The sequence below is a fragment of the Aquarana catesbeiana genome, linkage group LG01, assembly GCF_042186555.1.
Source record: "Aquarana catesbeiana isolate 2022-GZ linkage group LG01, ASM4218655v1, whole genome shotgun sequence".
NCBI classification, from domain to species: Eukaryota; Metazoa; Chordata; class Amphibia; order Anura; family Ranidae; genus Aquarana; species Aquarana catesbeiana.
Window position 1 is genome coordinate 472570989 of NC_133324.1, and position 24133 is coordinate 472595121.

The 24133-nt window shown below is 41.9% G+C and overlaps 1 protein-coding gene across 2 annotated transcripts in view; it reads right to left on the minus strand.

Annotated features, from left to right (window-relative positions):
- The window catches only part of TSTD2 (thiosulfate sulfurtransferase like domain containing 2), a 45487-nt gene that overhangs the window by 15050 nt on the left and 6304 nt on the right, over positions 1 to 24133 (minus strand). For both annotated transcript variants that reach the window (XM_073591244.1, XM_073591243.1), the window contains 4 exons: positions 22102 to 22427; positions 16248 to 16356; positions 12708 to 12833; positions 9371 to 9476 (listed from right to left, as the gene is read on the minus strand). In XM_073591244.1, the coding sequence (XP_073447345.1) occupies positions 9371 to 9476; positions 12708 to 12833; positions 16248 to 16356; positions 22102 to 22427 (667 nt within the window). The remainder of the gene's footprint in view (positions 1 to 9370; positions 9477 to 12707; positions 12834 to 16247; positions 16357 to 22101; positions 22428 to 24133) is intronic.

The following is a 24133-nucleotide window of genomic DNA, read 5'->3' on the forward strand; positions in this document are numbered from 1 at the left end:
CTTCCATACCAGGCCATAGTAAAATGACGCTGGCAGGAACACACTATCCCTCCGGACAGGCGTCATATGATGTCCGCCCGTTTTCAGCACACAGTGCGGCGATTGGGGATAAGGCATGTCCTTCAGGACACAGCCCATCCCCGATCAGTGTAAAGAGCCAATAAAAATGGCCCTTTACCATGTGACCAGCTGTGTCCAATCACAGCTGGTCACAAACACGGTCCTCGTGCACGCCCCCAGGGGCCCACAGAGCGCCGATCAGGGATGAGGCGTGTCACTTTGATACAGCCCATCCCCGATTGGGGTAAAGATTCAATTAAATTGGCTCTTTACCACGTAACCGGCTGTGTCCAATCACAGCCGGTCACAGAAAGTAAACAAGCTGCGGAAACTAACTGTTAATGGGTTCTGCTCCTCAAACACCAATCGCATGTGGGGGAGAAGATTATGGTAACAGCTAGTTACCGCCTATTGTACACACCAATACACACCGATTGCCCCCAGTAATAAAGAGGACCTGTCACCAGCCCATCTGAGTACCTGTCTCCTGCCCAGAGTACCTGAATACCTATCTGCAGCACCTCAGAGTACATGAGTACCTGTTACCAGCCCAGAGTACCTGAGAACCTATCTGCAGACCATCAGATTACTGGAGTACCTATCTGCAGCCCACTACAGTACCAGAGTACCTATCTGCAGCCCACTACAGTACCCAAGTACCTATCTGCCGCCAACTAGAGTACCCGAGTACCTATCTGCCGCCCACTAGAGTACCCGAGTACCTATCTGCTGCCCACTAGAATACCCGAGTACCTATCTGCCGCCCACTAGAGTACCCGAGTACCTATCTGACGCCCACTAGAGTATCCGAGTACCTATCTGCAGCCCCGAATACCTATCGGCAGCCTATTAGATTGCCTGAATACCTGTCTCAAGCCCATCAGAGTAACTGAGTACCTATCTGCAGACCATGTCTCATAGAATATATGTTCGGGTGTTTTCTTTCCAAAATGGGGTCATTTTGTGGGCAATTCCACTGTCCTGGTGCTCCAGAATGTTCAAAAGTGTGACAGGTCATCAGGAAATTAGATGCGTAATTTATGCTCCCAGAATGCCTGATGGTGCTTTCTGCATGTTGGGCCTCTCTATGTGGCCAGGATGTGTAAAAGTCTCACACATGTGGTATCGCCATATTCAGGACAAGTAGGAGAATGAGTTTTGGGGTGTAATTTTTGCTATGTGCATGCTAGGTGTTAGAAAAAAATCTTATGAATTGCCAACTTTGTGTAATAAAAAATACGTTTTCATTTTCTTTCCACATTTTCCAAAAACTTGTGGGGAAAAAAATGACATGTTCAAAAGACGCATTATGCCTCATAGAATATACGTTGGGGTGTATGCTTTCCAAAATTGGGTCATTTTGTGGGTAATTCCACTGTCCTGGCTCCAGGGCCTTCAAAGGTGTGATAGGTTGTTAGGAAATGATATGTGTAATTTATGCTCTCTGCATGTTGGGCCTTTCTATGTGGCCAGGCTGTGAAAAAGTTACACACATGTGGAATCACCATATTTAGGAGGAGTAGCAGAATGTGTTTTAGGTTGTATATGGAAGTATGTATATGCTGTGTGTGAGAAATAACTTGTTATGCCAATTTTGTGTATAAAAAAACAAAAATGTCTTAATATTCCCAAGAATTGTGGGAAAAAATTACAACTTCAAAAAACTTGCCATGCCTCTTACTAAATACCTTGGACTGTCTACTTTTCAAAATAGGTTCATTTAGGGGGTTATTTGTGCTGTCGTGACATTTCAGGGCCTCAAGAAATGAGATAGGCCGTCAGTGCATCAGGTGTGATTAATTTTCAATGATTGGCGCCATAGCTTGTAGACTCTATAACTTTCACACAGATGAAACAATATCCACTAACATGGGTTATTTTTACCAATGATATGTAGCAGCATAAATGTTGGCCCAAGTTTATGAACAAAAATTACTTATTTGCAAAATTTTATAATACAAACAAAAAAAGTGTGTTTTTTTTTTTTTTTTCGCTCTTTTTTCACTTATATCGCAAAAATAATAAACCCAGTGGTGATTAAATACCACCAAAAGAAAGCTCTATTTGTGTGAAAAAAAATTATAAAAATTTTGTTTGGGTACAGTGTTGCATGACTGAGTAATTTGCATTCAAATTGCGAGAGCACTGAAAGCTGAAAATTGGTCTGGGCAGGAAGGGGGTATAAGTGCCCTGTATTGAAGTGATTAAGACATATTCAAAACATATGCAAAAAGGATCCTGAGTGTATCAGACAGCAGGGACAAGAAACGTCCCGCCCCAGATTACATCCAAGAAGACTTCAAGGGGGTATAATAGACCCGGTGCAGAAACTTGACCTGTAAAAGTTTGTGTCTCAAGGAGATGATCAGCTTGGGACCCTGTTCCAGACAGTCCTTCCAGCCCTCTTTCTCCGGACAGGGAGTATCCTCCTTCCAAATTTCCAACAAAAGCTCTATCTTAGGGGAGTTGGCACACAGCAGTGCACCATACAGGGAGGATAAAGGTTTTTTTAAGGTCTCCCTGAGCCAGCAGCTCTTCAAAGTGATCAGCCTGGAGGATGGGTGGTTGTGGAAATTGCACCCTGGCCGCCTGCTGCAGCTTAAAGTAGTGAAATAACATCTTCTGTGGCAAACGGAACCGATGAGAAAGCTGAGGGAAGGGGAGCAAGGCCCTAGAAGGCATGATATCACCAAAGTCTTAACATCATATCTCGCACACAATTAAGGGTCAGGAATAGATCAAAAATGAAGGAAAGTAGGATTTCCCTGAAAGGGTTGGGCCGGGGAAATATGGCCAGGCTTCACGAATCGGCACCGAACCATCATCCAGACCCATGACCTTGGTTGCATCCGATACGCTATATTATGAAGATCAGCTAAGGAGCTCAAAAAGGCAACTTCCAAACAGACAGCAGCATTGGACTAAAGCCCCCAACCACCAGTAAACCGTTACCAGCATCGCCGCCCAATAATACACCTGAAAATTTGGAAGGGCCAGCCCCCCCAGACTAGTAGGAAGATGTAGTGTGGATTTTGCCAGATGAGGGAGAACACCATTTCAAATAAAAGGGGCCTACACAGCGATCCCGTAAAAAAGAGCTAGGGATCCACACTGGAGAGTTCCGAAAAACATTAAATTTAGAGAGGATCATCATTTTTAACAAGTTGATTTGGTCTTTAAGGTTCAGAGGGAGACCCGACCAGACCATTCCCACAATAGGGACAAGAGAGGAAGTAGGTTACGGTCAAAGAATTAATGAACACCCCTGGTCACCTATACCCACAGGCATTGAAAATTAATTCACCCAGCGTAGCAGGGAGAGGATTGCCGTCACGCGCACCATCATCCAGGAAAAAGAGGAGAGACTTAGACCAGTTAAAATGAACAAAGGAAAAGCCTCTATAGGTATCAAATAGCTTCGGAGCCGCTAAAAGCAACGGGCCTGCATCATTAAGATATAACAGGGTGTCGCCTGCATATAGAGATATCTTTTCCTCCAGTGTAGCCACCCTCAATCCCTTCACTGCTGAGGATTCCCAAACTAGGATAGCCAGGGGTTCTAATGCTAACGCAAATAAACCAGGGGACAACGGACAACCCTGACGTGTACCTCGATGCAAGTCAAAAGGGGTTGGAGATTCAGTCGTTGGTTTGGACCCGGGTCCTAGGAGCTCTGTAAAGCATCTGTATCCAACTCAGGAATTTATTTACAAACCCAAAGCAGCAGAGGACTTCCCAGAGATAGGGCCACTCAACTGAGTCAGTTACCTTTTTGGCGTCTAGTGAGGCAATTACCCTAGTACCAGGAATATCGTGCGCAAGCGTTTTATTAAGGAAAAGGCGTCATATGTTGATATCGGTTCCTTTCTCCGGCATGGAGCCCATTTGGTCCACATGAATCAAGTCCTCTATTACTGTAGAGAGGCGACTAGATAAGATTTTTATAAAAATGTTTCTCATCAACATTTAATAGGGAAATTGGCCTGTAGGAGGTACATTCCTGTGGGTCCTCGCTGAGTTTGGGAACCAACACTATAATAGCTTTCTCCATAGACACAGGGAGAGAAACCAGGGAGGAGAGCTCTGCAAAGAGAGGTAAGCTTAGGAGCTAATAGTTCAACAAATTGCATATAAAACTCCATAGGGAATCTGTCCGCACCAGAGGTTTTCCCGTTCTGGAGACAACCTATTGCTTCCTGGACCTCCTTTAAGGGAAATGTCAGCCTCCAGGAGCTCCTGATCTACAGCGCCCAGTGTGAGAAAGGGAACAGTGTCAAGAAAGGCAGCAAGGTCTGTGTCTGAAAATCGGGCCTTGGAAGGAGTATACAATATCTCACAAAATTGAGTGCACCCCTCACATTTTTGTAAATATTTTATTATATCTTTTAATGTGACAACACTGAAAAATGACACTTTGCTACAATGTAAAGTAGGGAGTGTATAGCTTGTATAACAGTGTAAATTTGCTGTCCCCTCAAAATAACTCAACACACAAACATTTATGTCTAAACTGCTGGCAACAAAAGGGAGTACACCCCTAAGTGAAAATGTCCGAATTGGGCCCAATTAGCCATTTTTCCTCCCCAGTGTCATGTGAATCGTTAGTGTTACGAGTTCTCAGCTGTGAATGGGGAGCAGGTATGTTAAATTTGGTGTTATCCTTCTCACTCTCTCATACTGGTCACTGGAAGTTCAACATGGCACCTCATGGCAAAGAACTCTAAGGATCTAAAAAAAAAAAGAATTGTTGCTCTACATTGAGAAGGCCTAGTCTATAGGAAGATTGCCAAGATCCTTAAAAAGAGCTGCAGCATGGTGGCCAAGACCATACAGTGGTTTAACAGGACAGGTTCCACTCAGACCAGATCTCGCCATGGTCGACCAAAGCAGTTGAGTGCACGTGCCCAGTGTCATATCCAGAGGTTGTCTTTGGGAAATATACGTATGAGTGCTGTCAGCATTGCTGCAGAGGTTGAAGGGGTGGGGGGGGGGGGGGTCAGCCTGTCAGTGCCCAGACCATACGCCACACACTGCATCAAATTGGTCTGCAGGGCTGTCATCCCAGAAGGAAGCCACTTCTAAAGATGATGCAGAAGAAAGTCCGCAAACAGTTTGCAGAAGACAAGAAAACTAAGGACATGAATTACTGGAACCATGTCCTGTGGTCTGATGAGACCAACATAAACTTATTTGGTTCAGATGGTGTCAAGCGTGTGTGCCAGCAACCAGGTGAGGAGTACAAAGACAAGTGTGTCTTGCCTATAGTCAAGCATGGTGGTGGGAGTGTCAAGGTCTGGGGCTGCATGGGTGCTGCTGGCACTGGGGAGCTACAGTTCATTGAGGGAACCATGAATGCCAACATGTACTGTGACATACTGAAGCAGAGCATGATCCCCTCTCAACACGACATTAGCAGAAGGTGCCCAAAGGGTGGCGCTCAAGAGCTGAAATTCCACGTAGTACGTGTTTGTTGTCCGACAATTGTGTGTCGTTAATATGCAAAACAATTTCCTCGCACACACCCTTCGGACAAAAGTCTGCCGCTCTGTTGGCCAACAATCCGATCCTGTGTATGAGGCTTTAAAGGCATCCCATAGAACTAGCAGAGATGCAGAGTCTCCATTGAGTACCCAATAGTTTTATAAGGACTCAGTGCTGGGCTCCTGCAACCTTGTGTCCATTGCTCAGAACCTAGACAGACCTCACAGCCGAACTCCAGGAAGGGACGAAAGGAACAGTTTTAGACAGAGTGGGGCATGGTCAGACACACCTCGGGGAAGGATACAAGCCTCATGCACAAAACGTAGAAAGGCAGGGGAGGCATATGTCAGGTCGAAACGTGAGGCCAAGTGACAGGTAAATTCCTTGCTAGTCGGGTGTAGGCGACACCAGATATCAGTAAGAGTAAACGTTTTGGCCCAGTGGGATAAATTAGCAGAGGAAAGTGTGGTGGCATGGAGTCTATCCAGATCCGAGCAAGGGACTATATTAAAATCACCTATAAGTAATACATTGTCAGTGTCATATTGCACAAGAAATTGCATAATTGTATAGAGTAATGCCCTGTACACACGATAGGATTTTCCGACAACAAATGTTCGATGTGAGCTTGTTGTCGGAAATTCCGACCGTGTGTAGGCTCCATCGGACATTTATTGTCAGAATTTCCGAGAACAAAAATTTCAGAGCTGGTTCTCAAATTTTCTGACAACAAAATCCGTTGTCGGAAATTCCGATCATGTGTACACAATTCCGACGCACAAAATTCCACGCATGCTCGGAATCAAGCAGAAGAGCCGCACTGGCATTGAACTTCATTTTTCTCCGCTCGTCGTACGTGTTGTACGTAACCGCCTTCTTGATGCTCGGAATTTCCAATAACATTTGTGCGACCGTGTGTATGCAAGACAAGTATGAGCCAACATCCGTCCGAAATAAATTCCAGGATTTTGTTATCGGAATGTTCGATCGTGTGTACGCAGCATAACTGGGTAGAGAGGAAGTGTCACTGCTCCAGGTGGGTTGAATCAAAGCAAAACGTTTCCCTCCAGTCTTGAAGTCCAGGTGCTGGCAATGCCGTGATAATTTAGACATCAAAAGAAATTCTGGACAGCACTCGAAAAAATAAGTTAGCCTTTTATTCAATGAAATGTCATCCAAAATACAGGTCACAGCAAAATGGAACAAAGCTTACGCGTTTCACACAAGGAGTGCTTAGTCATAGCTATGACTAAGCACTCCTCGTAGTGTGAAACGCATAAGCTTTGTTCCACTTTGCTGTGACCTGTGCGGCTGTCCAGAATTTCTTTTGATGTCTAAAGCATAACTGAGTAGGTGCTGGAGGTGGTAAATAGGGACCTACAAGCACTACATTGCAATCATAGATAGAAGCATGGAACGTAACATATCTGCCCTTTGGGTTAGTACGCATATAAAATTTTGAAACCAAAAGGGTGGATTGGTGCACTACAGCAATGCCTAAATAGAAAATTGATCTACTAAGAAGAATGCTATTCCCTGTATGGATCTCAAGGTCTGTCTTTCAGTTTTGGCTGAAGTGTACCTGTTCAGGGGTCCTAATAGTAAAATATTTACACCCAAGTGATTCCAATACAGACCCATCTGTTCAAAATGAATGGCATCCACTATTACAGAAATGGATAGTTGACAGCTACTGAATAATCTTGGAAGTTACTTCTCTTACCATCCCACCGCCTCCCACAGGAAAAAATGACATCAGCGCTATGCTCCACCCTATGTGTTTTGTCAAAAATTTAGTCATCAATGGCCCCTGATGACATCATTTAGGATGAAAAGCATAGGATGGAGCATAGTGTGCTGATGTCATTACGTCTTGCATGAGATGGTGAGGAGATTATCTTGCATGCTTGCAGGTTTGTATACTTAAGTTTATTAGCTTTTCTCTTGTTTTTTAAAGAAAATTTGAAGCTTTTGTTTTAAACTGCACTGTGTAGAGCGTTTTCACGTTTGCATGGTATGAATCTTTTTAGGATTATGAGGCACCTTAATTGATGCATGGCCAGCTGACCGGCTGGTCTTTGTCCTCTGTCAAAAAGTTCATCTATAAGTGCTGTTTGACCTTTTATGGTCTTGAGGCCTAAGTTTCTAGCGGTGGTGCGCAGCGGTAGCAAGTGGCATCATGGAGGAGTTTTGAACTTCTTGGAATTGAAGGTGGATTGTTTTAAATAGCATGATAAACTTTCAATTGTGAAGAGTTATTTTGAGATGTTTAGACTGCAGTGGAATTAGAACAATTACTATTCAATTTACATTATAATTCATTCACAATATTCATCTGTTTTGCATGGTATTCGGTGAACGATTCACAAGTTATTTATGGTATAGTTGTGATTTATCTATATACACACACAATGTATATCATGATATTGTGCAAACTGCTTCAAAATTGTGACTTCATACACGAAGTGCAGAATTTTACGTTTATTTAAAGATATTGACCTGTGACCGGTTGTCGGCAAACGTCAATCATCCAGTCCAGGCTGGGGAAATATCTCGACTTTACAGTAACGATGCACCCAGATGCCTGGACCTGCAGCTGGCTCAGCTTCTAAGTTGTGCTGCTGGGAGAATAAGTCAGCCGATCCCTCCCCTCCCCAGCCCAGCACACCAGTGACCTCTGGAGGGGCAGAGCAGTGAGTTGGTGACTGACAGTGACAGCTCTCTGCTCAGAATGGAGGGGAGAACTGAGCGATCTGCGGGGTTTGATTGCTCAGTTCTCCAGTTCTCAGTGCAGAGGCTGCAGGGGGACAGACACAGCATTGGATTGATGCTGCATCCACCTAGGTGAGTATAAGGTTTTTGTTTTTTTTAAACCAATACTTTTCTAAATATAAACCAAGAATTAGAATAATCTCAAAACTTCAGTCCAGAATTAGGGCTATTTTGCATACCATGACTTGTTGACTTTAGCTCAGAGAGAAAGGGACAACAGTGGAACGGGGGTTCTCCAGAAGGTGAAATTGGTTAAAAAGGTTTTATTTTTTAATAGAAATGGATCATTCACATCTTAGCAATCCATTGTGATGCATTTACTCACTTTATGACAGTGCTGCAGATTCAGACAATGATAGAGAGCCTGCATTTCAATGTAAAATGAAAGCACAGCCAAGATTTACCCATATAGAATAACATCAGAATTTTGGAGCTATGCAGGGACCTCTTTTGGCCTTTAACCTTCAGAACAGGGTCCATGTGCAGTTTCAAAGTGCTGTTGTGCTTACAAGTAAATTTAGGTTTTATTTTCACATTGGAGCATTCGCTCTCTGTCGTAATAGAATATTTTTTATTATAAATGTTGTAAGGCAGTGTACCACAATGATTAACATTGAGGGTTTTTTACTAAGGCTAGAGCATGCACAATCAAGCTCAATTCTGCATAGAAATCAGCTTCCAGGTTTTATTGCCAAAGCTTAATTGAACAAGCGGAGCTTAGAAGCTGATTGGTTTCTATGCAGAAGTGAGTCTGATTTGGCATCCCCCCGCTTTAGTAAAGAAACCCCAATGTGTTACAGTGGACTGCAACATAGGTGCATTAGCTAAGTGTGTTGGAATGCCACGAAAAGTGAATACACGAGTGAATAGTGCATTGCTGCACATTACCGCAATGCATATATGAAAATGGGCCCATAATGGGACTTTTTTTCCTTTTAGCATTACATTTTCTAAGCAGGTCAAACATTTCTGTAGTAAAATATAAAACATCTGTTCTACCTGTTTAATAGAGTTTATCATGCAGGTGTTGGTGACAGTCAACTGTTTATAAACATACCTGTTTCTTTATAGCAGACTTTGTGTGGATCAACACCCATTGGCACTATTTCTTGGAAAACTCCAACACGAAGGTCAGGAAAACAATGTGTACCCCCTTCACTTGTCTTCAAAATCATATGATAAAAAAAAAAAAAAATAAATTATTAATAATAATAATAATAATAATAATAATAATAAACACAGAATGCTCATGAATAATTAGGGTGAACAAACAAATGTAGCATTTTAGGACTTTTATTGTTACAGGTTGCATCGATTTTGGAACCTGTCCTGCTCAGTATAATACTTTGTAATGCAGCCTTTCTCAACCTTTTTACTCCTTGAACTTATTTTCATGTCTTGGGGAACCCCTGCTAAAACCAATTCATTGGATGTCTGCGAGATGGATGCACCTTACGTTGGTGGCTAGTTGGAAAACTGCCCCCTTTCAGTGGTAGTCAGAATGTCAATCTCACACACAGCTAAAAAGATTTCTTGTGTCATACTGCTGGTTCTGTAAAGTGGCATTGGCTCTGGTACTATACAAGCCCCATCAATTTAAAGGTTATTTTAAAACACTGCTTAGGGAACCTCTGGAGGAATGTGGAATAAATGATCCGCACTTCGGTTGTTGCTCTTAAAATGTCTTCATTTTATTGAATAGCCACAGTGAACAAACGCAGATTAAGTCAGTTGACGCGTTTCAGCCTATAAGGCCTTATGACTAAGGCCTTATAGGCTGGAACGCATCAACTGACTTAATCTGCATTTGTTCACTGTGGCTATTCAATAAAATGAAGACATTTTAAGAGCAACAACAGGAATGCAGATAATTTTTTCCATATTACTCTACTCAGCCACCGACTGTGGATCGAGCACCTGGGAGATCTGCTACCTATGTGGTGTATGGGTAGTAGCACTGACTTTTCTGTTTATACTTTGAACCTCTGGAGGAACCCTGGTTAAGAATGGCTGATATAATGTATACTGTATAAATGACATGCTGCAGTTTGCAGTAGCACAATACCATGTTTGCTCCAATGCGTATCTTTAACTCATCTTTGGGCTGCAGTAACTGAATTAGAATACACAGTGAGGGAAAAAAGTATATGATCCCCTACTGGTTTTGTAAGTTTGCCCACTGACAAAGAAATGACCAGTCTATTTTAATGGTAGGTTTATTTTAACAGTGAGAGACAGAAAAACAATAATAAAAAAAAAAAAATCCAGAAAAACGCATTTCAAAAAAGTTATAAATTGATTTGCATTTTAATGAGTGAAATAAGTATTTGATCCCCTATTAATTAGCAAGATTTCTGGCTCCCAGGTGTCTTCTATACAGGTAACAAGCTGAGATTAGGAGCACTCTCTTAAAGGGAGTGCTCCTAATCTCAGCTTGTTACCTGTATAAAAAACACCTGTCCACAGAAGCAATCAGATTCCAATCTCTCCACCATGGCCAAGACCAAAGAGCTTGTTCATCCTCAAAAGAAGTGCACACCACCACCAGTAAAAATGCGCACTCACCTCCCAGATGAGTTAAAACTCACATGCGGATCTCCCCACGAGCTCTTTGCTCTCGCTTCCTCTTCCCAATCAATGGTGGGTAATCCAGATGGCTCTTGTCTAATGGTAACTCAGCTCATTAACATCCAAAGAAACGAATCACCACCCAGCTTGTCTCAAGATTCCATGAGTTCAGGACTTCCCTCCTGGCTGCACACATGACACCCGCTCAGGATTTACATCGCACACAGCCACCAACTCCTCTCTAATTCTCCCCGATCACCACAACATTCGGGAAGGGATCCCCTTCCTTACGCTGCTTAGATTTTATTTTAATTGTGATCACTTTTATCCATTTTTTGTATGGTATTTTTAGAAATAAAAATCCCTGGTTTACCTGCACTATGCAGAAGCTTTTTATTTTTTATTTGCATATTATCCCGATGCAAGAAACTGCCTTCCAGTAGCCCTACTTCCATCACGGGATCTGGATCAAATCTGTCCCCGGCTTCTCCTTGGAACACATCCTTGAGGTCTATTGGCTGATATCCAGTTGGCGGCCCTTCCTGATGTTTCTTCACCCCACCAGAGAAGTCGAGAAGTGAGACAGAGGTTCCACCGTTCCAGATATCGTTTTCCAGCCTAGGTTTGGCTCCATGCACCATTGACTCCATGTCATATGACAGTGGAGTCCACGTCATCTGGTAAGAGTACCCATCTTATCTTACTTCCTGATGTTTTCATTCTGATGCCCCATATCGAGATGTTGGTTTACAGCTACGGAAGTTCTGTACCCCGTTGTTGACTCACAGTCACAGATCCACACCGTGCACCATTGACTTTATTTTCTAGTTTCACATCATTTTTTGGTCCATACCAGTTCCTCTTAATAATTTGAGTTTGGAATCATCCATTTACCATATGTGGACACTTTATACTGTGTTTGTTCATTTCACTTATGGTTTTTGTACATATGCTTTACTGTTCAGTACAGCATCTCTTACTTAATTGTTTCACTACACCCTAACTTCCTAATACTTCTTAGCGCTGCATTTTTTTCCCATTTAATCATTACAATGCAAATCAATGTATAACTTTTTTGAAATGCGTTTTTCTGGATTTTTTTTGTTGTTATTCTGTCTCTCATTGTTAAAATAAACCTACCATTAAAATTATAGACCGATCATTTCTTTGTCAGTGGGCAAATGTACAAAAGCAGCAGGGGATCAAATACTTTTTTAACTCACTGTATCTGTTACTCTAGGAGAAAAAGACTCTTCAAGCACCCTTCAATCTAATCATACCAAAACCATACCAACCAAACCAGACTGGTTTGTCTCTCAATTGCATATAAAAAGAAAGCAGTTCTTGATGTAATCTGCATGTATATGAAGTACTCATGACATTATTTGCATTGTCTGACTGACCACTGAACAACCCTCAAGACTGAAGTGGGTAATGATTGCCCAAATGTGTAAGGCTGGCCATAAACGGTTTGAATCTCAGCCGGTTCAGCAGAAACCAGCAGAGATTTGAACCGTTAATGGGCAGACTGAATGTACTAAGTTAATCAAATCGATCAACTTGGGTACAATCAGCCTGCTGGATTCTCTTATAGCTTCTGTAGATTATTCTGCTATAGCCGCTAGCAATAATCACCATCTTCTCCCTGCGGGGACAGCTTCCCCCCCCCCCGCCCCCCCGCCAGGAGCAGACAATAGCTCGGCAGGAGGGATTCCCCTGTCAGCACTGTCTGTGTAGATGGGGAAAATTTGCACCGTGTATGGCCAGCTTAAATTTCAACCATGCAAGCAAAAATTCAGGTCAAATATTATGTTAATGTGTCTTACCTTGAAATCATCCAGGCACATGCTGTGCTTAAACAGGGGGTGTGAAAGCATAGTGTTGATGTAAATTTTGGTGGAGACTTTGCTTCCCCCTACTGTACCATTTATTCCTTCTGTAGCTATACGAATCTACACAGCAGAAAAATAAAAAACAGTCGTTATCATCTCACTTGCTTCAGGATTTTATAAAAAGAATAAAAGAGACTGTTACGTGCTCTACTTATTTGTACAGTCCGAAATAGTTTTTGGATAACAAGCATAGGAAGAAAGCGCACCAGCCTAATGCATTACCGTAGGAATCCTTAATCAATAAAAATAACAAACTACTCACAAAAATACAAAGTCAAGTGCATGTATTAATCCAACAAGTCACTGGAAGTGTGTCTATCCACCAAGGCGCAGCTAATGCTAAGAGCCCTTGAGGAAGAGGGCAACACCCTTGAAATGCGCTAGATACACCCTGGTGGATGGACACGCTTCCAGGGGCTTGTTGGATTAAAACATGCACTTGACTTTGTATTTATGTGAGTAGTTTGGCATTCATTTTTATTGATTAAAGAGTCCTATGGTAATGCTCTAGGCTGGTGCTCTTTCTTCCTGTGCTAGTTTTGTAGTATTGGTTCTCCCTGAATTGAAGAAGGCAGCAAGGCTGATCCAGTGTGGGATGTTGAGGCCATCAGAGGTGGCTACTGATACCCTATCACGCTGAACAGATTTTAGATGAGCCTGCCCTCACCTTCAGTGTGGGCTACAGAGTCTGGAGGACTCCTTTTTCCTGTAGCGAGGACTTTAGTTCTGTTGATGTAAAATAGTTTCTGGACCTGATTAGGTTTCATCAAAGTATCATGGTCATTGGAGAAAAATGCAGGCTGCCATTGCTGACCTACTTAAAATGCTTACCACCTGGCTGTTATGCTGGCCAAACAGCGTTAATACTTTTGGGGTCATTGAGCTGGAACAAGTTTGCAGCCTAGGAATGTTTTTAAAAAAATTTTGAAGTTTGGGTCAGTGACTCAAAGTATTGAAGCCATTGAGTCAGAATGTTAGCAAGACACTAAGAATTTTCAGATGAAAAAGGGTGGGCACTGACAGTCTCTCTTTATGACAAATTGGGGATTGTCATCCATGACATGTGCCCACCATAGTTACAGTCATCCCTCACTTACATAGCTACAAAAAAAAAAACAAATAAACAATGAACAGTAAAAAAAAATAAAAATAATAAGATGAGTAGTAAATTGAAAAAAAACTCCTGTTACAGTCCAAAAAAAAAAAAATCAACTCTACCCAAATCATTCAGGGTTGCAAAAATAAAAGTATTTTAAAAAGTCAGAAACTGCCCTGCTATTCAACTAAAAAACTGTGGATGTGCAAGTATCACAAAAGTGAACCAAACACATTAATATTATGGTGATACTACAACAATCCCTACATAATGTTATCATTCATCAGGGAACTCAAATAGAGTTTTAGATGACAACGACCCAGGTTAGTAACCTATATGCTTAGCGTGTATTATAATTAACCAAATAAACACAATCAAAAATCGAAATTATCATCATTAAAAAAAAAAAAAAAATATATATATATATATATATATATATATATATATATATATATATATATATATATATATATATATATATATATAAAACGGAAAGTATTCAGACCCCCTTAAATTTTTCACTCTTTGTTATATTGCAGCCATTTGCTAAAATCATTTAAGTTCATTTTTTTCCCTCGTTAATGTACACACAGCACCCCATATTGACAGAAAAACACAGAATTGTGGACATTTTTGCAGATTTATTAAAAAAGGAAAACTGAAATATCACATGGTCCTAAGTATTCAGACCCTTTGCTCAGTATTTAGTTGAAGCACCCTTTTGATCTAATACAGCCATGAGTCTTTTTGGGAAAGATGCAACAAGTTTTTCACACCTGGATTTGGGGATCCTCTGCCATTCCTCCTTGCAGATCCTCTCCAGTTCTGTCAGGTTGAAAGGTAAACGTTGGTGGACAGCCATATTTAGGTCTCTCCAGAGATGCTCAATTGGGTTTAAGTCAGGGCTCTGGCTGGGCCATTCAAGTCACGGAGTTGTTGTGAAGCCACTCCTTCGTTATTTTAGCTGTGTGCTTAGGGTCATTGTCGGAAGGTAAACCTTCGGCCCAGTCTGAGGTCCTGAGCAATCTGTAGAAGCATACCGCTTAGAATTAAGGCCAAAAAGTTCTATCTTGGTCTCATCAGACCAGAGAATCTTATTTCTCACCATCTTGGAGTCCTTCAGGTTTTTTTAGCAAACTCCATGCGGGCTTTCATGTGTCTTGCACTGAAGAGAGGCTTCCGTCGGGCCACTCTGCCATAAAGCCCCGACTGGTGGAGGGCTGCAGTGATGGTTGACTTTCTACAACTTTCTCCCATCTCCCGACTGCATCTCTGGAGCTCAGCCACAGTGATCTTTGGGTTCTGCTTTACCTCTCTCACCAAGGCTCTTCTCCCTCGATAGCTCAGTTTGGCCGGACGGCCAGCTCTAGGAAGGGTTCTGGTCGTCCCAAACATTTTCCATTTAAGGATTATGGAGACCACTGTGCTCTTAGGAACCTTAAGTGCAGCAGAATTTTTTTTGTAACCTTGGCCAGATCTGTGCCTTGCCACAATTCTGTCTCTGAGCTCTTCAGGCAGTTCCTTTGACCTCATGATTCTCATTTGCTCTGACATGCACTGTGAGCTGTAAGGTCTTATATAGACAGGTGTGTGGCTTTCCTAATCAAGTCCAATCAGTATAATCAAACACAGCTGGACACAAATGAAGGTGTAGAATCATCTCAAGGATGATCAGAAGAAATGGACAGCACCTGAGTTAAATATATGAGTGTCACAGCAAAGGGTCTGAATACTTAGGACCATGTGATATTTCAGTTTTTCTTTTTTAATAAATCTGCAAAAATGTCAACAATTCTGTGTTTTTCTGTCACTATAGGGTGCTGTGTGTACATTAATGAGGAAAAAAAATGAACTTAAATGATTTTAGCAAATGGCTGCAATATAAAAAAAAGAGTGAAAAATTTAAGGGGGTCTGAATACTTTCCGCCCCCACTGTACACACACACCTTATGCATATGGTTTCCTGTGTCATTGACACCCAGGGCTCTATTTGAGCTCCCTGATGATGCCATTTTTTTTTTTTTTTTCTTGTGGGTTTAGTATTCTATTTTGGTGCCCCTCATTCGTACAGTTGGCGTTTTCAGTGCTATGGACCTCTTAGAAAGTGAGACACATTGTAATAGTATTATTGGGCCAATCCTTTGGGTACTGGGGGAGTTAAACTGCATGACAGGGCACAATACATGGGCATGCAGTGTAGAAGGGGTGCACTCAGGAGGCAAAGAGCCTGAAATAAGGAAGCACAGCGACAAAACAAAAAACAACTGACCTGTTTACTGTAGTGGCTGACTCAAATTTTAAAAGTATTTGGGTACCTTGCCTACACTTTTAAAGAATATGGGAAATGTTATTATCTCAAATGCATATATCCCGCTTACTTTTCCTGTAAGATGCAACAGTTGGCACAAACTTCGTTGCCAGTCACAGATCCACTGCGGGTTAATCACATCACAGTAGCAGTAATATAAAAGAACTTCACCTGGATCACTGCAAAAAAAAAGCATTAACAAACAATGTATTAACCTGTCAAAAAATTGCATGCAATTCTAAATAAACAAATGAAGAATAAAAAATGTCATTTAAAGAAAACCACCTCAAAACAACCAGTAGAACCAGAGATAGGCAGCTGACTTTATATGTAATCTCAAAGTTTCCTATCAGGCTTGGCCCTGGCAATTGACATTGGCATATGCATTTTTTTTTTTAACTTAAATACTTTTTTATTGTTTCTCAAATAGTAAAAAAAAACGTTACAACATCATGATACATTATATAGTATTTTACAATACTTAAAACATTTATATATTACTTTATCATCCCATCCCCTCCCTCCCAACCTACCCCTACACCACAGAGTCATTGAATATGTTTTTAGTTCTATTTATTATAGAGCCTCAGGGATAAAAAGACAGACAAGCTTCCTTAGAGGCAAAGGGCCGTGTCACGGAAAAAAAAAAAAAAAAAAGAGCGAAAAAAATCGCAACAAGGAAAAGGGACCTAGGTCTTATGCAAAAGAGGGGTATGAGCAGGATGATGGCAGGTAGCGAAGGAGAAACTCTCCATCGCCCCCTCATAAAAGACACCCTATCTCATCCAACCAAGGCTTCCACATGCTCACAAACTTCCCGTAATTACCACGCCTGACGAATATCACTTTTTCACTCCAAACTATTGAGTTCATGGTCTCAACCCAATTTCTCATTGTCGGGGGGTCTGTGCCTGCCATTTCTGTGCGATTAATTTCCTGACATTTCTGTGTGATTCATTTCAATACCACTTCAATGGTGCCGGTCGGAGCTTTACATTCCTCCATACCCCCTAGTAGGCATGTCTTGGCTACCGGTTCTAATGTGGTTCCGAAGATTTTATTTATCCTATCTATTATCTCCACCCAATATCTAAATAGCTTCGGGCACTTCCACACCATGTGGATAAAATCGCCTGTCGCCTTACACCTAGGACACGTATCATCCTGACTCCACCCAAGTTTGAACATTTTTTTAGGGGTATAGTAGACTCTATGTAATAGGCACAAGTGGGACACTTTCTCTGAAGGGGAGATCAAAGCCAATGCCCCTCGTTCTAAAATCTTGTCCCACTCTTCCATGGTCATTACCCCCACGTCTTTCTCCCATCCCATTTTACTCCTAGAGGGTCCTATTACACTCAATATTCTAGCTCCCAATCTGGTACATAACTCAGAGATTAGTCCTTTAGCTGTATCTGACTTAATTATTTTTAGGAGGGTAGGGGTCAGGGTCCATTCGATTCTTTGTGACCTAAACTGTGTTTGAATAGCGTGTCTTATCTGGAGATATTTGTAGAAGGAGTTATTTGGTATATTAAATTCCCGTTTAAAATCTGAAATGTTTTCATTATATTGCCCTCATATAACTGGTTTGGATGATCAATACCCTGCCTCTCCCACTCCCTGGGCCTCTCTATACTCCTTACTACCGCCAGGTTTTTATTATTCCATAGGGGAATATATTCTGTAATCCCATTATACCCCATTAGTGCCTTCATTACTTGCCATACTTTGCTAACTAGTTTTATAGTCGGGCATCTATGGATGAATGAGTCTGCCTCCACTAGTATGTTATGTGGGGCCCCCGTTAGCATCATTCTGCAACTAGAGTTTCCACCTCCTACACCACCACAACCCGCTTGGTGTTGCAGCTGGGATGCTAAGAAATATGATCTCAGGTGCGGTACTGCCACACCCCCTTCTTTAATCGGTAATTGCATAGTTTGCAGACTAATCCTAGGCTGGCCCTTCTTCCAAATTAGTTCCCTAAAAAGGGATTCTATTCTTTTAAACCACTTTTGACCTATCCAAACTGGGGAATTGTGAAATAGGTATAGTATCTGCGGCAACCATATCATCTTTCTTAGATTGCAGCGCCCGGCTACAGATAGTGGAAGTCGACTCCAAATATCTCCATTTTGCTTTGATTTAAGTAATAATGGGGTTAAATTGTTATTAACATACTGGTTTGTATCACTTGTGATCCAAACACCCAGATGTTTCAGCTTTGCTACTACTTTTAGGCGGGGGGCTTCAGACGGTATCAGACTGCCAAGTGGGTCAACCGGCAATAAGGCTGACTTCTCCCAGTTAATAACCAAGCCAAAAAATCGTCCAAACTCACCAACCATTTGTATCACTGTGTTTAAGGAGCTTTCAACGTCTCCAAGAAAAAATAGGACATCGTCCGCATAGGCATATGCATTTTTCAGCTCAGCTGCAATAACAATATTATCATATGTGGTCAGATGAGACCAAAATTGAGCTCTTTGGCATTAACTCAACGTGTTTGGAGGAAGAATAATGCTGACTATGACACGAAAAACACCATCTTTACAGTCAAGCACGGAGGTGGAAAAATTATGCTCTGGGGCTGTTTGTCTGCTAAAGGTACAGGCCAACTTTGCCGCATTGAAGGGCCAATGGTCAGGGCAATGTATTGCAAAATTTTGGACAAGAACCTTCTTCCCTCAGCTAGAACACTGAAGATGGGTGGTGAATGGGTCTTCTAGCATTACAATGACCCGCAACATACCGCCAAGGAAACAAGGAGTGGCTGAAGAAGCACATTAAGGTCATGGAGTGGCTTAGCCAGTCTCCAGGCCTTAATCCTATAGAAAATTTATGGGGAGAACTGAAACTTCAAGTTGCCAATCGACAGCCAAGAAACCTTAACAATTTATAGAATATCTGTAAAAAAGAGTGGACTAAAATCCCACCTGAGATGTGTGCAAACCTGGTAACCAACTACAAGAAATGCGTTACTTCTGTGCTTGCCAACAAGGGTTTGTCCACCAAGTACTAAGTCATGTTTTGCTTGGGGATCAAATACTTATTTTACTCCCTGAACTGCAACTCAATTTATAACATTTGTATCATGTGTTTATTCTGGATTTTTGGTTGATATTCTGTCTCTATTAAAAATAAACTGATTATAAAAATGATAGACCCTTCATTTCTTTGTAAGTGGGCAAACTTACAAAATCTTCAGGGGATCAAATAATTATTTTCCCCACTGTACATACTGTATTTTACAAAGGACTGCCAAAGGCTACCTGTATGGACCAAAAATACTGTCAGAGGCTGCTAACACAAAATATAATGGTGTCATTAACTGCTCACACGTTATTGTTCTCCAATGAAATAGAAACTGTAGACAGTAGAACCTACACTGATTTACCCAGAAGTTTCAACCACTTTATATTCTATCCAAAATGAAAAGAAAGTTTTGGCTATTAAGTGATTGTAGTCTTGTTTAAAAAAACAAAAACAAATAAAAAACGTGTTATACTTACATGCTCTGTGCAGTGGATTTGCACAGGGCAGCCTGGATCCTCCTCTTCTCAGGGCCCTCTTGGCTCTCCTGGCCCCTCCCTCCTGTCGAGTGCCCCCACAGCAAGCCGCTTGCTATGAAAGCCCCCGAGCTGAGCTGCAGCTCCGTGTGCCCGTGTGGTTCAGTCTCTCTCCTGATTGGCTGACTTTGATTGACAGCTGCAGGAGCCCATGGCGCCACTGCTGTGTCTCAGCCAGTCAGGGGGGGAAGTGTTCCGGACATCGATAGAGAGGGGGCTCAGGTAAGTATTAGGGGGGCTGAGGGTGGCTGCTGCACACAGAAGGCATTTTATCTTAATGCATAGAATGCATTAAGATAAAAAACCTTCTGCCTTTACAACCCCTTTAAATATTCTTTTTTTGAAAATAACATATGTGGCTAAGTGGTTAGCACTTCCACCTGGCAGTATTAGGGTCATCGGTTCGAATTCCAACCACAGCCCTGCTTGCCTGTAGTGTGCATGTTCTCCCTGTGCCTGTGTGGGTTTTCTCCCAAACACCTAAGACATGCTGGTAGGTTAATTGGATCCTGTCTAAATTGGCCCTAGTATGTGTATGTATGAACGTGAGTTAGGGACCTTTGATTGTAAATTCCTCGAGGGTAGGCACTGATGTGACTGTACAATATGTAAAGAGCTGTGTACAGTGGGGACGGAAAGTATTCAGACCCCCTTAAATTTTTCACTATTTGTTATATTGCAGCTATTTGCTAAAATCATTTAAGTTATTTTTTTTTTCCTCATTAATGTACACACAGCACCCCATATTGACAGAAAAAAAACACAGAATTGTTGACATTTTTACAGATTTATTAAAAAATAAAAACTGAAATATCACATGGTCCTAAGAATTCAGACCCTTTGCTGTGACAATCATATATTTAACTCAGGTGCTGTCCATTTCTTCTGATCATCCTTGAGATGGTTCTACGCCTTCATTTGAGTCCAGCTGTGTTTGATTATACTGATTGGACTTGATTAGGAAAGCCACACACCTGTCTATATAAGACCTTACAGCTCACAGTGCATGTCAGAGCAAATGAGAATCATGAGGTTAAAGGAACTGCCTGAAGAGCTCAGAGACAGAATTTTGGCAAGGCACAGATCTGGCCAAGGTTACAAAAAAATTTCTGCTGCACTTAAGGTTCCTAAGAGCACAGTGGCCTCCATAATCCTTAAATGGAAGACGTTTGGGATGACCAGAACCCTTCCTAGAGCTGGCCGTCCGGCCAAACTGAGCTATCGGTGAAGAAGAGCCTTGGTGAGAGAGGTAAAGAAGAACCCAAAGATCACTGTGGCTGAGCTCCTGAGATGCAGTCGGGAGATGGGAGAAAGTTGTAGAAAGTCAACCATCACTGCATCCCTCCATCAGTCGGGGCTTTATGACAGAGTGGCCCGACGGAAGCCTCTCCTCAGTGCAAGACACATGAAAGCCCGCATGGAGTTTGCTAAAAAACACCTGAAGGACTCCAAGATGGTGAAAAATAAGATTCTTTGGTCTGATGAGACCAAGATAGAACTTTTTGGCCTTAATTCTAAGCGGTATGTGTGGAGAAAGCCAGGCACTGCTCATCACCTGTCCAATACAGTCCCAACAGTGAAGCATGGTGGTGGCAGCATCATGCTGTGGGGGTGTTTTTCAGCTGCAGGGACAGGACGACTGGTTGCAATCGAGGGAAAGATGAATGCGGCCAAGTACAGGGATATCCTGGACGAAAACCTTCTCCAGAGTGCTCAGGACCTCAGACTGGGCCGAAGGTTTACCTTCCAACAAAACTATGACCCTAAGCACACAGCTAAAATAACGAAGGAGTGGCTTCACAACAACTCCGTGATTGTTCTTGAATGGCCCAGCCAGAGCCCTGACTTAAACCCAAGTGAGCATCTCTGGAGAGATCTAAAAATGACTGTCCACCAACGTTTACCATCCAACCTGACAGAACTGGAGAGGATCTGCAAGGAGGAATGGCAGAAGATCCCCAAATCCAGGTGTGAAAAACTTGTTGCATCTTTCCCAAAAAGACTCATGGCTGTATTAGATCAAACGGGTGCTTCTACTAAATACTGAGCAAAGGGTCTGAATACTTAGGACCATGTGATATTTCAGTTTTTCTTTTTTTAATAAATCTGCAAAAATGTGAACAATTCTGTGTTTTTCTGTCAATATAGGGTGCTGTGTGTACATTAATGAGGAAACAAATGAACTTAAATGATTTTAGCAAATGGCTGCAATATAACAAAGAGTCAAAAATGTAAGGGGGTCTGAATACTTTCCATCCCCACTGTATATTGAATGTGCCATATACAGTAAGTACCTTTATTAAATAAGATAAAATATTGTAGTTATTAAGGCATGCATATCTGTGTTTCTACCTTGTTAGCTCTTCTTTCGTGTAGTGACTTAGATCAGGTAACCAGTCAGAAACTGGGCTGTGATTCCAAGACATTTTGGCGGAGGCACCCGTGTTATCATCAAGGTCAGTGCATGGCACAGTGGTTGCAGCAGCTATGGCAAGTTCTTGTAAAATACTTTGTGTCCTTTTCAAAATTTCATTTGCATGAAGGGCAGCCACGTGTCTGTGAACAGTCCTGAGGTCTGTAAGCTCTTGTCCGCAACATCTCCACCGAATCACATCTTCTTGTCCAGTGTGAAGTGCATCACTGGATGACTGCAGTTCTTTAACGAAAAGAGCAAATGCCTGCAGATGAAGAATATTGCTGTGGTCTTATATATGTCAATCTTAGTCTGACTTAGTTCCAAAAAAAATGTTCACAACACTGCTGCTAAAACATAACCTTGGTCAGATGACAGTGCAATACAACAGGACAGACCTAAAATATACTGTGCCAGAAATACATTAAAGCTACTCTGTTGTTCCTCTATGAAAAATCAACCCAATGCTACTGGGGGGGGGGGGTACAGCTGGTGAATACTGTGAAGATTTCACTTTACCCACCAGACAAACCACCAGGCAGCCACCCACCAGGAGCATCTGGATGGATTTTTGTAGAGAAGGGATAGGTTCACAATAGACCCATCACGTATACAACAGCAGTATAAGTCACTTCTGAGACAGACTAGAGTAAGACATAGAACTCACTAAAAAACATATGTCAGGCACAAGGCCCGCAGGCCCAACCTGGTCCACTATGCCTTGTCATGTGGCCCTCCCACCCAGTTTGGTAGCCGAAATGTGGAGGAACTCCATCCCGCCACCTCACCCTCTGCTACCACTCCCCAGCTCTTACTTGTAAACAGAGAAGCCTCCTGTGTTTACAAGGCACAGCTTTGCTTTCAGCAGCTTCTAGATGTAACAGATGCAGCGCACCCATGAACTCTGTACTCTGTACGTAGCTCACCCTAGATACAACTGGCCCTTTGAGGGCAACCATACTGCTGATGTGATCCGCTATGAAATGGAGTTTGACACCCCTGCACTAAAACATGTGGCGTGAAAAGCTATTTACTTGTGTCGGCTTTATGTCTTTGCATGTGCTGTTGGGAAGTGAAAGACAAATGTCTATAGAGATTTGGGCCTGCAGCAGAAAATCAAACAAATCTCCAACAAAGTCTAACTAAGCATAGCAAACATTTGAAATGCACTTTTAATCAAAGATTCCTAAAAATAAAATAACTCAATGCACTCCAGGCTGCAGCAACTTTTCTTGTTTATTGGATTGTGGTAGGGGTACTGAGAAGAGCTTTTTCAAAGAGATTATTTGAAAAGGCACTTTCTAAGTGCATGACATATCAGCGGTGACCCCCTGCTACAACTCAAATAAAAAAAAAAAAAAAAAAAAAGGAGCTGCAGTCCGGAGTGCTCTGACTCAATTCATTTTCTGACTGATTTGCTCAAGTTCAATAAGCTGGACCAGCACCTCCGGATTTCAAAGTAAAGCCTGTAATGCGCCACTCATCTTAAATGATATAAATATCTTTCTGCTGAATTCAACCTATCCACGTCCTTTGATAAGAGTTTGGTAGGTAAGCATCAGAAAAGTTTTGTTAGCAGAATACATGAAAGGGCAAAGGGGAAAGGTTAGCATTTATTGAAAGTTTAGGTCTGCTTCCCAGGAACCCTGAAAAAATACAGTGCCTTGAAAAAGTATTCATACTTTGAAATTATCAACATTTTGTTGCAACCAAAAATGTAAATGTATTTTATTTTTCTGTGATAGACAAACACAAAGTGGCACATAATTGTGAAGTGGAAGGAAAATGATAAATGGTTTTCAAAATCGTTTACAAATAAATATGTGAAAAGTGTGGTGTGCATTTGTATTCAGCCCCCCTGAGTCAATACTTTGTAGAACCACCTTTCACTGCAGTTACAGCTGCAAGTCTTTTTGGGGATGTCTCTACCAGCTTTGCACATCTAGAGAGTGACATTTTTGCCCATTCTTC